The sequence below is a fragment of the Echeneis naucrates genome, chromosome 15 (assembly GCF_900963305.1).
Source record: "Echeneis naucrates chromosome 15, fEcheNa1.1, whole genome shotgun sequence".
Taxonomy (NCBI): Eukaryota; Metazoa; Chordata; class Actinopteri; order Carangiformes; family Echeneidae; genus Echeneis; species Echeneis naucrates.
The window spans coordinates 1,370,874-1,383,548 of record NC_042525.1 but is presented as its reverse complement, the minus strand read 5'-3'; the positions used below and the strand labels follow the sequence as shown (position 1 = coordinate 1,383,548).

At 42.7% G+C, this 12,675-nt stretch overlaps 1 protein-coding gene across 1 annotated transcript; it reads left to right on the top strand.

The window, feature by feature from the left end:
* Nucleotides 1-1,886: 1,886 nt before the first annotated feature.
* pik3ap1 (phosphoinositide-3-kinase adaptor protein 1) lies at nucleotides 1,887-12,647 on the top strand. The gene is made up of 17 exons (XM_029520284.1): nucleotides 1,887-2,107; nucleotides 2,810-3,232; nucleotides 3,944-4,182; nucleotides 4,336-4,480; nucleotides 4,558-4,700; nucleotides 5,292-5,424; nucleotides 5,542-5,738; nucleotides 6,038-6,206; nucleotides 6,289-6,351; nucleotides 6,438-6,674; nucleotides 6,763-6,819; nucleotides 7,550-7,743; nucleotides 7,818-7,890; nucleotides 7,968-8,129; nucleotides 10,200-10,270; nucleotides 11,097-11,197; nucleotides 11,881-12,647. The coding sequence occupies exons 1-17, from the start codon at nucleotides 2,077-2,079 to the stop codon at nucleotides 11,996-11,998; spliced, it is 2,556 nt and encodes an 851-aa protein (XP_029376144.1). The 5' UTR covers nucleotides 1,887-2,076; the 3' UTR covers nucleotides 11,999-12,647.
* The last annotated feature ends 28 nt before the right edge of the window (nucleotides 12,648-12,675 follow it).

Here is a 12,675-nt window from a genome sequence, read left to right as displayed (position 1 = left end):
ATTTTGTCCTGAGCCTTCGAGAGTTCCTGTAAAGTCTGAACTCTTTTTTCTTGAGAGGATGATATATTACACAAACACCTTTGAGGCGTAGTAAATTTAGTGTATCACACATTAAATAATGACTCTGAAAGTTTTATATAAAGAATCCATTCATCTTTGCAGAGTGCATAGTCAAACCCAATGAACACACAACAGTAAAGACAAAATAATAAAATGTTGAAAGATGTTTGCAAAAGAAAACAAAACGGTACTAAAACTGTGGAATTTAAAGGAAAATGATCCAAGAACTGGACAAAAAACACAGGAAACATTTAAGAATATAAATAAAGACAGACTAAAGCAAGAGGACGTGAAAAATCATCATTCTCTGTTGGTATTTTCTTTGCTTCAGTCTGCGTAGGCTCAGATGGATCAAACAGATCCTCATGGTTTGTTAAACAGCGCTAATTTAAAGCATAACCATGTGTGAAGAGACATTTCTGTTAAAATATCTCACCACTCCTGATTTCTCCTGTTCGTTGTGCTGGACCAGGACCAGCGATGGGGACTTTGTTGGACCTGGACCTGGCCCTTCGGTGGTTGTCTGCTGCCCTCTAGTGGGGATGTGCACCTGGTGCCTCATATTCAGGTAAGAGGCCGATGTTCTTTGAGACATCTGGAAATTTACAAACCAGGAATTAAATTACAGCATACAGATGACTCATGAAGTTCATTGACTGGTTCATTCAGTCATCCGCTGCTTTACTTCAGAAACACACTGAGTCACTGTGTTAGAGTACATTCATTCAGTCATTACAACAAGTAGCCCCAACATTATCACCTGTTGCCATGGATACCTGTCAGTGGGTGGGGTCTGTCAAGCAGCAGGTGACTGTTTAGTTCTGAAGTTGGCGTTGAAGCAGAAAAACAGTCGAGTGTTTGAGAAGAACCAAACTGTGATGAGGAGACGAGGCAGAGCTTCTAGAGATGGTCCAAAGGGGGAGAGAGAACCGCTGGACCACAGGGTCAGGGGTCTGGTCCAACAGAACTGCTGAAGACGTTCCTGCTGGTTCTGACCGAAATCACAGACCGGTCAGGGAGTCCACGTTGACCCCAGGAGGCAGGTGGACTGATGGATCAGCTGAAGACCAGCTGAGTCCTTCGTTCACATTGATGTTTCTTTGACCTAAGCCTGGTTCAGACCGAGTCCAGGTCTTTCAGCAGGATAACGCTCTCTGTCTCCCTGCACCAACATTCAGGAGGTCTGTGTCGACTCGGCTCCTAATTCCCCAGATCTCCATCCTGTCCAGCATCTGTGGGATGAGCTGGACCAGATCCACTCCAGGACTTAAAGGACCGCCTGCTAACGTGTTGGTCCAGATCCCACAGATCAGTTTCAGACCTCCAGGATCAGGATCAGGGGTCTTGATGTTCTGGCTGATTGTGGTTTAACAATAATAACAGTGTTGTTATCACAGAGCTTTAAATGCAGAATATCAGAAAGTGACTTTGAGTAGGAGGATGTTGGCACAAATCACACTTTAATTGTTCAGCATATCAAACTTCACACTGAGTGTTGTTGTTTCACCCCCCCACCTTGTTCAGGAAGTGAAAAAACGGAAGAAGCACAACAGGTGAATAAGTGTTGGTGTGCGTCTGTGTGGCTTTTTGTTTATCTGTTTTCTGTGAATTCTCTAAAATTGTCAGAAACTCTGAACCAAACTCTTTTTTTTATTATTTATTTATTTTAAATTTTTTATAATTTCCATCATCAGAGTCATTCGTTCTGAATAATAAACAAATGAACACAGCTCAGAGCGGAAAGTGTTGTGGTATACACTCAGAACATTTTTGACACGACTGTGGTGCATTTTCTCACTTCTTCAACTGTTTCAGGAAGTGTCACCAAAATCAGGAAACTAAATGTTGCTAATAATACATCTGAGCAAAAAGGCTGCAGTTCATGAAAGCTATCGGAGTCTCTGCTGAAGAGGAGAGGACTGAACCTGAGAAACTGAAAGGACGCACTTCGGGAGAACATGCTCGTCGTGAGGTGACTTTCTTTGTTGGGACAAATTTTTTTAAGGCTTCACAAACATGGAAGAACCCGTATCAAGGACTAAATCAGGTAAATATGATCCATCTTGTGTTGCTGAGTTAGTTTCAAGAGGTGAAGGAAAAGCTGCAAGACATACTCTCATAAAAACTACACTTCACTGTTGGTTTTGCTTAAACCAAATGAATTTCTCTTCAATAGTTGTACTTATGTTAAAAAAAAAAAGAAACAAAAAAGAGGAAGCAGGCAGGTTAGTGGTGTTCCTGTGCAGTTGTATTCGTATATCAGTCATTTTATGTTTTCGCACATGTCAAAATTGAAGTCAGTCGCGAACACTCGCAGCCGCTTTCTTTCCCAGCCAGCGTGTTCAGAGGTGAACTTGACCTGATTAAACACTGTAATGAGTCAAACTAAATTACTCTGACCACTGTTGACACAGTGAAATGTTTGCACAACACCTTGTTGACTCTGCGCTGAAATATCAAACAAGACAGACATTGATTCTCTCACCACAGTCACCTTGACATTCCCCAGCAGGACAGCTGGTATGTTGTGGAGCAGTTCCACGACAAACACTACCTGCTGCAACATGGAAACCGACGCACAATGTCACCAGTGTTGCATCATTAGTGTAATGTTTGAGCTGATTACAAGATTGTGATTCATGTCTCATGGTGAGGCAGAATCAGGAGGCCGAAGAGGAAATAATTATCAGTCTTTTCCACTTTTATCCCTTTGAATGCTTGTACTGTAATATGTTCTGCTTTTCCGCAGATCCCAACGCGCTCTCAGAGTACGAGCTGCTGATTCTGCACACAGCCGAGGGTCAGGAATGGGCCACATATTTGCAGCAGATCTTGAGGTCTTCTAAGAAGTTCCACAAACGAAGCATCATGATGTACGCGGTCGGCCCGGCCGATCAGCTCCACGGATATAGTTTTGAATGCTTCCACAGCAGCCGGTGCATTGTGCTGCTCCTCACGGGAACCTTCCTGGACATGCTGGAGGAGCCTGAACTGCAGGCAGCGCTTCACAGACTGCTTTATCCGCCGCACAGAGTGGTGGTGCTGCTGTGTGGCATCTCAGAGGACGACCTTTCCCCAGAGGTTTTCGGAGACTGGCAGAGCTGGAGGAAACTCTACGCTGAAGATGAGCCTGCTCGCTATGTCAGCGCCATTCTGGAGTCCATCGCTGACAGTACGCAACGTTCAATCCCAATTTTTTTCATTTACACTTTCACTAACGAGCCGCAGCCATTTAATATCCAGATGAGCTGCTGTCGGCCCAGACATGATAAGACACAAAGACACACAACCATTCGTACAACGGGAGAGTCACTAACTGGCCTCACGTTCATGTCTTTGGACTGTGAGAGGACGTCGGGGTAGTTGGAACAACACACAAACTAAACACAGACAGGCCTCAGTTATTAGACCTCCAAATGATGGAACAACGTCCTTTTTTAATCATGTGTTTTTGTTTTTTTGTTGTTCTGTAAAAGTTAAACTAAAAAAGAAATCATCTGTAGAGACACATGCTGCACAGTTTCTCACTTGTGTGATATTGTGAAGGAAAAAAAAACATGGGTCAACTCCAAATTAAATTTGGAAATTTTAGAAATGAATTAACGAATTTAATTAATAATTAATCTGACAGTTTCCACTATGAACTGCATATGATTTGGGGATTATTTCATTTTCTGAGTAACACAACGGAAACTGTGGTGACACAAGCCTCGGAGTTGAAAACCTCAAAGTTAAGAGCATGAAACCAAAAGTATCATCAAAGATTAAACAAGAATCGATTCACAACCAAATAACTAAAGTCTAAATAAAAACACACAAAAAGAATATTCAGGTGTTCATAAAGCAGACTTTTCTTAACTGTGTCCGCCTTTTTATTTCACAGGTACACAGGTGGAGGCGGAGGCTGAACGCAACAGCGAAGCTACAGACACCACAGACGCCCCTTCAACTGAAAATCCCACTATTGATGAAATACAGGAAGTGGCGACAGACGAGCCGAAAGAAACAGAGGATGTAGCGAAGGATGAAGAGCAAGCTGAGGAGAAATCAGCCAATGAGGATATTAGGAAGAGCACGCAGCTCACCTGTCTCACTGTTCAACCAGCCAGAGTTCTCTGTGGGGTAAGAATGAACCAGGGAGACAATCCTCAGGTTTTATTGTTTCACTGCAGTTAAGCAATTACTTTCTGCTACTGAACACAGAAAATATCTGAATCCTTACGGTTGGGGAAAAAAAAAAATCTTTGTTAATTCTGTGTTACCTTCTCTCTTCAGGAAGAGGAGACGCTGTTTATCGTTTTCGCACAGAAGGTGGATGATCAGCTGTCACCAGAGGTGGAGTTCTCGTTGGAGGGTGAAACTGCTGAAAGAGTCCCGGGCACTGTGGAGAATGAATACACTATAAGTGTGACTGCACCAGGTAAGTGTCGGCACGAAGCCGTTAGCTGAACTGTCGGGTGTTGACAGCTTTGATCTGATTTCTTTGTTTTCCTGCAGACATGCCTGCTGGAGTGGTGTCACTCACCCTGCACACGGCCCAATCCTCCGTCGGCCTGACGTCCGTTACTTATTTTACCAGTATGGGCGAAGTCAGTCGGTATCTTGAAAATGCCACTGATCCTGTCAACTTCATTTGCCAGGTGAGACATCACAGGCTGCTAATGAAGGCACAGTTGGGGCCCATTAAAATTTCTGTTCAAGGATCCCTGTGAAAACTTATTGTGAGCTGTTAATAGAGATTATACTGGAGTAAAAAAACACCACCACAGAGCTGGAGGTTTACTCTTTTGAATGTAAGTGTTGGCTTTCAGGTAACGGTGCAGCTCTTTAAACCAATGACCTTCAAACCTCAAAACAAAAATACATGTTACCAAGGTTTCCAGGCTCATTAAAATCATTTGTCTCACTTCGGTTCAGCCTTTGGTCCATGAAGGACCACACCGTCTCTGGCCTCGTCCTCCAAAGGATGCAGCTGAGACACAGCCAGATATAATCTTGTATTTATCTGTGGTGCTGTTTCCAGAGTTCCTTCATGAACAACAGGAAAAATGTTTTTAAAACACGTCCACATCAAATCCAAGCAAGCAATAAGTGTCATTAATACTAAATCAGTCCTGTTTTTTCTGAAGATATTTGTGAGATTAAATTGTGGATTTATGAGCGGCCAGTTTAGTATTTCATCTAGTTATGTGAGTCTTGTTGAATTTACTTGATTTTATTTTTGCTTCCAGGCCTTCAGCTTGACATCCAACACCACAGAGACGCTGGACATAATGTTAACTAACTCCTTAAAATCCAAAATGCCAGCGACAAGTCTACAGCTGTTTGGAATCAGACAAATCGAAGAAGAAAACATGGCAGCTTGTGAGTACAGAGCAGCTGAGTGTTTGGCAGTTTTGTGGGGAGGGGTTTCCTGTTGTTCTTAGAGAAGAGCAGCACTTTTAGAGTCCTATGAAAAGTACCGTTCTGTGTTTCGTGCAGATCAACGTGATGAGGAGCTTCCTACGCTGCTCCACTTTGCTGCTAAGTTCGGTCTGAAGAAGCTGACCACCATCCTCCTCCAGTGTCCTGGAGCTCTGCAGGCGTACAGTGTCATGAATAAATATGGAGACTACCCAAACACACTGGCAGAGAAGAGCGGCTTCTCCGATCTCAGACAGTTCATGGATGAATTTGTTGTAAGTCACCTGACAAAAGGCCTTTCTTATTTTTGGGTAGTATCCTGCAGTGAGTCCAGCTAGGTCTGAATGTGCCCCCTCCATATTTGTGGAAATGTTGAAAAAATGATGTGAAGAAAAACACTCTGTACGCTGAAATTTGTCACCCAGTATCCTTCTGTTGCTTCACGAGTCCTCTAACGTGTAATTTACATCCCTCCGGGGAACTAAAATCTGACTGTGTGGGGACATTTTGATTCAGCCTCTGGTTCTTTTACCTTTTCAGTCAGCGTCTGTTTCCTGTGTTCAAACAAATCTAGGAGACAGCCGACATGCTCAAGTCTCATCTGGAGGACACGGTCAACACAGAGGAGATTTATGAATACATGTCAACTACCTCTCAAGACATCATGATGAAGTACTCAGGTTGTTCAGAGGACATTTACGAGTCGATGCTGGGGATCGACCCTGAATGTGCAGACGATCTATGTAAGGTTTTTATTATTTTGGACCTGATGATGGTTATAACTGTGGTTAAACTGTTACTGATGAGATCTTGTGCTTTTATCAGATGAGGTGATGAACGTGGTCGATGAAAACCCAGAGGAAGCGATGCTTCGGAAGTTTTTCCAAGGTATGAGGTCGAAGAGCTTTGAAAGAAATAGGAAGATTTGAAATATTTAATAAGATGATAACATGTGATGGCACTTTGTCCTCCAGCAAAACCTCACAACAGCATAAACCGCCCACACAGTGAAGAAGAGGAAAAAGACAATCAGAATGAATTAAAACAAATTGAAGAGGAGGATCCGTACAAACTTTGTACAGAGGACATCTATGACATTGTGGATGATAATAGCAGCTATAACTCTGTAATTCTGAACCGTCCACCAGCCCCCATCCCTCGATCTGAGATTCAGCCTGAGCCTGAACAACCTCTGACCTACATCTCTCGAGGTATTGGCCAATCTTTTTTTTTTTTTTTTTTGTTTTTTTGCTTCAACTGCTCTTCAGACAAAAATAGATAACTTGGTCTTTCTGACAGTATTTTCAGATAAAGGTACAGCGCAGATTAAAATGATGGAGATGGGAGGTCCTGCAGGTAAATGTGAATTTAAATTATTGATAATAATTTGTGTCATTGACTCTGTTTTGTTATTCTTGGCATTGAAAAGCCAAAGGTGTCCAGGCTTAGTTTGAACACCAGGTGTTGGAGACAGTATCTGTGTGCTTACGTACTATTACTGCTCAGAAGTGTAAATATAGTAAAAATATATATATCTTTAGAGCTGAACTCTATCTAACCTACACAGCTGACCTTTGTTACCTGTGTGTTAGTGCACACAATCTGTGACGCCACGTTGGGTAAATACAGAGGCCACAGCTGATTGTATCTCAGGACAGTTTACGTCTCATTGGTTATATTAGTTATACTGAGGCTCACCCTTTTAAAAGTCCAGATGTCTGCCATGAAAACAGGATGAATAGATATTATTTGGGAGTCTCTGGCATCCTTTTGTTGATTTGATTTGACAGAAGCTCTGCAGTGAATCAAGTGACCCTGAAAAAGAAATTGACTAAATTACAGCTCCGTTGGTTCAGCCCAGCTCGGGCAGGAGCAGATAAACCATTCTGTCAGACTGTTGGAGTGTGACAGAGTGAGGGTGGAGGCAGGTGGAGCAGCTGTCAGTTCATATTGAGAGGCCACTGGTTGGTGTAGACTCCCTGAAATGGCTGCAGAGCAACAACTAATCTGGACCAACAGAACTGCGCAGAGTTTTAGGGGCTAGAATCCTCACCAGTGGCTCAGTCAAAGTTTTCCTCCCTTCCAGCTCGGCCCGTGACGGAGGCTCCCACGCCCGTCCACGACCCCTACGCCGGGATGAAGACCCCCGGGCAGAGGCAGCTCATCTCCCTGCAGGAGAGAGTGAAAGTGGGCGAGATCACTGTGGACGAGGCCGTCCAGGAGTTCAAGGCCTGGCAGTTTGATCATGAGCGGAGGGCCAACTCCATCCGCTATCAGCAGGTACAGCCATCATTCTAGCTTTAAGGAAAAGGTCTGACGTTCATCATCTTTGTTTTTGTTTTTCTTTTTTAAAGGAAAATCTGAAAAAATTACGAGACAGCATCACCCGACGTCACAAAGAGAGAGAGAAGTCAGGGAAGGAGCTGGGTAAACAGATCCTGTTTATTTGGAGCACGATGTTAGACTGGTGTTTTAAGAGGCTAACACTGGATGTGGTCTCCTAGAATATGAGATCAGCGCTCCGCTGCAGAGGAACTGGCCCTCCTCCACCATGTTAGAATGTGCCGTGTATGAGGCGACGCCCAGAGTGTTGGCTCCGCCCCCTCCCATGGCACAGCCCATCCAGAGAGGAAACTGGAAGACGGGCAGCACGTCCAGCACATCCAGTGAGTCACTGAGGTTTTTCTTCTTCCTGCTTCCTCTCCCTCAAACGCTCCCTCAGCTGTGGCTCAGTGTCGGGTCGATCAATGAACCGCAAAGACCTCCGAACAGTAAAATGGCGACGATGTTGATGGAATAAATGTGACAGTGATTCTGAAACTGACTTTCAGTCCGGCCTCTTTCACGTCACTCTCTTTGTTACGTAACGTTTCTTTACCATACGTGACCCTTTTGCTGCAGTTTCCTCTTTTTTTTTGGTTTCCAGATTATGAATAATTTGATGTGTCATCCTAAACGTGCCGGTCACAGGTCACAGGTCACAGGTCATAGGTCATAGGTCACAAAGTTGAATTGGCTCACTGACTCTGCTCGCTTTCGTGCAGTTGACAGAACTGAATTAAGACTTTAAGTTAATTCCATCAAAGTGAGCAAGAAAAAGTGTTAAGCATGTCCATGTCCAGGTCCGGGTCCATGTCTGGGTCCAGGTCCGGGTCCAGGTCTGGGTCCAGGTCCAGGTCCAGGTCTGGGTCCAGGTCCAGGTCTGGGTCCGGGTCCAGGTCCGGGTCCATGCCTGCTCTGATATCAGTGGCTTCAGTATTTACAGAGCAGCTTTTCCCGTTTGTTGTCTCTGCTGATGTTGTTTCCTCTGCGGACACTCGGGGAGTTAGAAAAGGCCAGAAGTTAAATCCAGTGGAATAATCCAAAACTAGATTAAGTAGCAGACTTGAGTGGATTTGACTCAGGGGTGTTTCTTTTTTCATGGAGCAGCCACAGGAAGGATTTTCAACAACACATTTCTTCTGATTTAAATCCTCCTGCCTGACAGAACTTCAAGTATTTCCCATTAATAACAGTCCCGATCAGGAATGCTGAACCATTACCTGAGACAGAGTAACCTTTTAACGCTGAAACGCTGAACAATCGAAAGCATTTTAATCTGTTTCAAAACAAAACATGCAGTACATTTGAATGAATTGCAGAAATCTGAAACCATCCATCAGTGATAATTATTTCTGCCGATGTTGATTTGTGATGTTGACCTCAGTGAGTCCGGCGGATTTCTTTTGAAATAATGTTCCAGTTAAACAGACGTCAAACAAGCACTGCAGTCTGTGATCTTCACTTCTAAACAAGTCGTGTTTTGATGGTGCCTGTTCTGTAATCTGTTTCAGTCTGAATCCAGACAAAAAAAGGGAGAATAAATCTCTCTGTTTGGCCTTTAGGAGATTCATATTTGCTGTGTTTATTCCAGAAATTCTCTCAAATTAAAGTCGTGCACACGCTCGATCATTCAAAGCTAAAGTTACGCAAGAGATTTCCTGAGAGCTCATCGGTAAGCAAATCTGCTTCGATTCTTCACCCAAAGAAAACCAGCCTGAACTATTAAAATGAGGCCAACATACTTCCTCTCTTACAGTTTTACAGCTAATAAAGAACCTTTTACATACCAGAACAAACAGAACTTTCCCACAGTCAAATTACATGAATGTTCATCAGAGGCAGACTGGATCTTATCAGCGCTGCAGACACTTAAACAAACTCTGTTGAGGTTTAATTAAGTTGCACTTTTTTCTTGAGGATTAAAATCAACATGATACTAATGATTGTTTTTTTTTTTTTTTTTATGAATACTAGCTGCATTGAAGATTGAATTTTATGTCTTTTACATTTTAAAACAGTTTAACATCCCAATTTGATGGCGAGTACACGATCAACAACTAGATGATATGATATGATATGAGATTACGATACAACCTCCAAACTACAAAACATTCACCTCCCCCCGCTGACATTTACTGTAACCAACAAGCCAAAAGGAAACGGAATACAAAAACTCCCCGCATGAATAACTTGAATACCAAAAGATAAAAAACGTTCACATGCTGATGTGTTTGTGTGTAAATATGTTTATGCAAATATATTTGTCTCAGTTGAAGTATAGAAATGTAAAATACAGAAATCAGAACGGCTGCAGTGTCATGGCCTCTTCTTCACTCTTCCCGACTCTAAATAGTTTGGTAAAATGCAGAGGCTGTGAGTTTTCTCGCCACATTAACGTGTTTGTTGATCGTCAGGCACTGAGAGCAACAGACTAAGCACTCACAGCGCCTTCAGCTACAGCAGCGGCACCGAGCCCGACTTCGAGGTGAGTCCCAATTCGATTTGTGTCTTCGCTTTGTTTTTTTGTTTTTTAAAGAACAAATTCTCACGCAGGCGTGAGAATCTGCTAACTGGGCAGAGTCCACACTGAGTCCACTTTCACCTTTACCTCGTGGTCACAGGTCATTTCTGTTTTTCACATCCTGAAATCTGTGCAGGAGCAGATCTACTTGCATTTCAGGGTCACTTTGGTAAAAGCCTCAAAGTGTAAGAGCGGACTTTTCATCTCTGGTGAAATCTCTGAATCTTGTCTCACGTTGCTCAACAGTTTCTTCGAAATCAGTTTAACCAGAAGTGCAATCCTCAGTTTTACCTCGACTCAAATCTTACAGCTCTCTGTAAACAGGCCTGTAACTAAACTATCTCTGCTCATTAATCTGAACGGTATATTTTTGATTACCTGATTCATTCTGCCCACAAAATATCATCAAATTTCCCTGAAAGTCAGTTTGATCCCCCGAGACTTTCAGGTCATAGTCTCCAAAAAATACTTTTAATTTTACTCCATTATTACTGGTCAAAAGAAAACGTGCGTTCATTTCTTGATGTATTCTGCAGGTCAGGTGACTAATTTTTCCGCCTTCAGCTTTGAAACACAGTCAAATGTTCAGGATTTATTTTTGAGCTTTTATTTTTTTAGTCAGAGGTCAACAGGAAGCAGAGAGGTGGGAGTGGGAGGGGGGAATGGCCTGCAGTAAAAGTCCCTGGCTTCAAACCAGCGACGCTGCGATGACGTGGCTCGCTCTCTGAACCACTGGACCAATAAATTTCATTTAAAATATAATATGTACATTTGGTTTGTTTTCTTTAAGGACTCAATAGAAAGTCTCCCTCTTCCACCACGACCCCCCCGAGTGTCAGACGCTGCACCCGACATTCATCCACCCAGAGTCCCCCCACGGATCCCCGACAGGTCGGTCTGAAAGCGATGGATGGTGTCATTCTCATTCAGTTCTGGACGAAATGATACGAGTCAGCTGATCGAAGCTGAGTCCATGCTGAGGCGGCAGTCTCACTCAGAGACGAGCTTCAGTTAGCCTTTCCTCAGTGATTTCATCTGGGTGGACAAAATAATGAAAACGTCTGTTAACTGAACTGGCACACTCTGGAGGCAGATAATAGGCAGAGAAAGAGGAAACGTTCATCCACCACTGATTCACAGCTGTGTCTCAGGGAGGAAGTCGAAGTAAGAGAGTGGTGAAGGAGAAACATTCATGAGTGAGGAGATATTAATATCTCACATTCACAGAAGTGACAGGACAAATTCAGAACGTCTTAAAAGCAAAAGTTAAAATGACTGAAGGTGGTTTGATTTGATGAGTTCCTGTAACGTCTGTGTTTATTTTGGGATCCCGCAGAGTACGCTGGTCTGGCTCTGATACAGCTTTATCTGTCAGCTGTAATATTCATGGACGGTCCACACTGTATTTATCTTAATATAACAGAACGCCTCGTCTGTTTTCTCTAAGTTTAATAAATCATAAACATTTGATTGCATCATTTGTGATGATTTCCTCATCAGGGATTTCTTCGAGGTTTTGGATTCTGTGTGTATGATATCTGATATCTGTCTCAGCGTTTGTTTGTTGCCTGCAGGATCCCAGAGAAGATGATTAATGAGCGCTACATCTCCTACCCGACTCGAGCTCTTCCTCAAAGACCTTCTCACGGACCGACCACCTCAGCACCTCCGATACCTCGACGCCTGCGATAATCCAAACACATCTGCTTTAAACGGCTGGAAGGGCCGTCCTCTTGTTTGTCTTCGTTTTAATTAATTCAACGTTTCAGTTTATTTTACAGACTAGATCAGTCAACTCACTGTGTTGTTTGTCTTTATATATGTGTGTAGTATTTAGTTGGTTTTTTTTCTTATGTAAAAACTGTAATAATGTCAGGCATTTAAAATAAATTCTTGATCTAATCAGAAAACTTATTTTTGGTTTTTGCTGATTTCCAAAGTGAATGCCTCTCATTTAGTTTTCACTTTGAACTGTTGATGATATTTAATCCTAACTTCTTTCCCTTCATACTCTTGGATTAGTGTTTTTCTCAGGTGGCTCATCTGCAGTCAGTCCTGTAATATGATGTTCGGTCACATGATGGTGCTCCATGTTTCTGTTTGTCCTTCAGGTGTGGACTCATGTATTTTGTATGTCACGTGAATTTGTGTCCCGGCGGATTTTACCCCATGAAGCATTCAGTTCAATAAAAATGTATTTATTTCATATGAATATAAATGAATAGCTGGCTGAAAAATTGCCTCTTCTGATCAAAGACAAAGACAAAGTGTGAGGGAGTGTAGCCAGGAAGGACCTCTGTTAAACTTTCAAAATAAAATCTCTAACTCTGATACCAAAAAAGAAAAAAAAAAAAGTTTAAAAAAGAAAT

What these genes read in the sequence shown, in the direction of transcription:
- pik3ap1 (XM_029520284.1), top strand. Translation starts at nt 2,077, where the DNA reads ATGGAAGAACCCGTATCAAGGACTAAATCAG. An exon ending in CAGCCAGAGTTCTCTGTGGG is followed by an intron (nt 4,183 to 4,335) that starts GTAAGAATGAAC and finishes TTCTCTCTTCAG; the next exon opens with GAAGAGGAGACGCTGTTTAT. An exon ending in CTGTCAACTTCATTTGCCAG is followed by an intron (nt 4,701 to 5,291) that starts GTGAGACATCAC and finishes TTTTGCTTCCAG; the next exon opens with GCCTTCAGCTTGACATCCAA.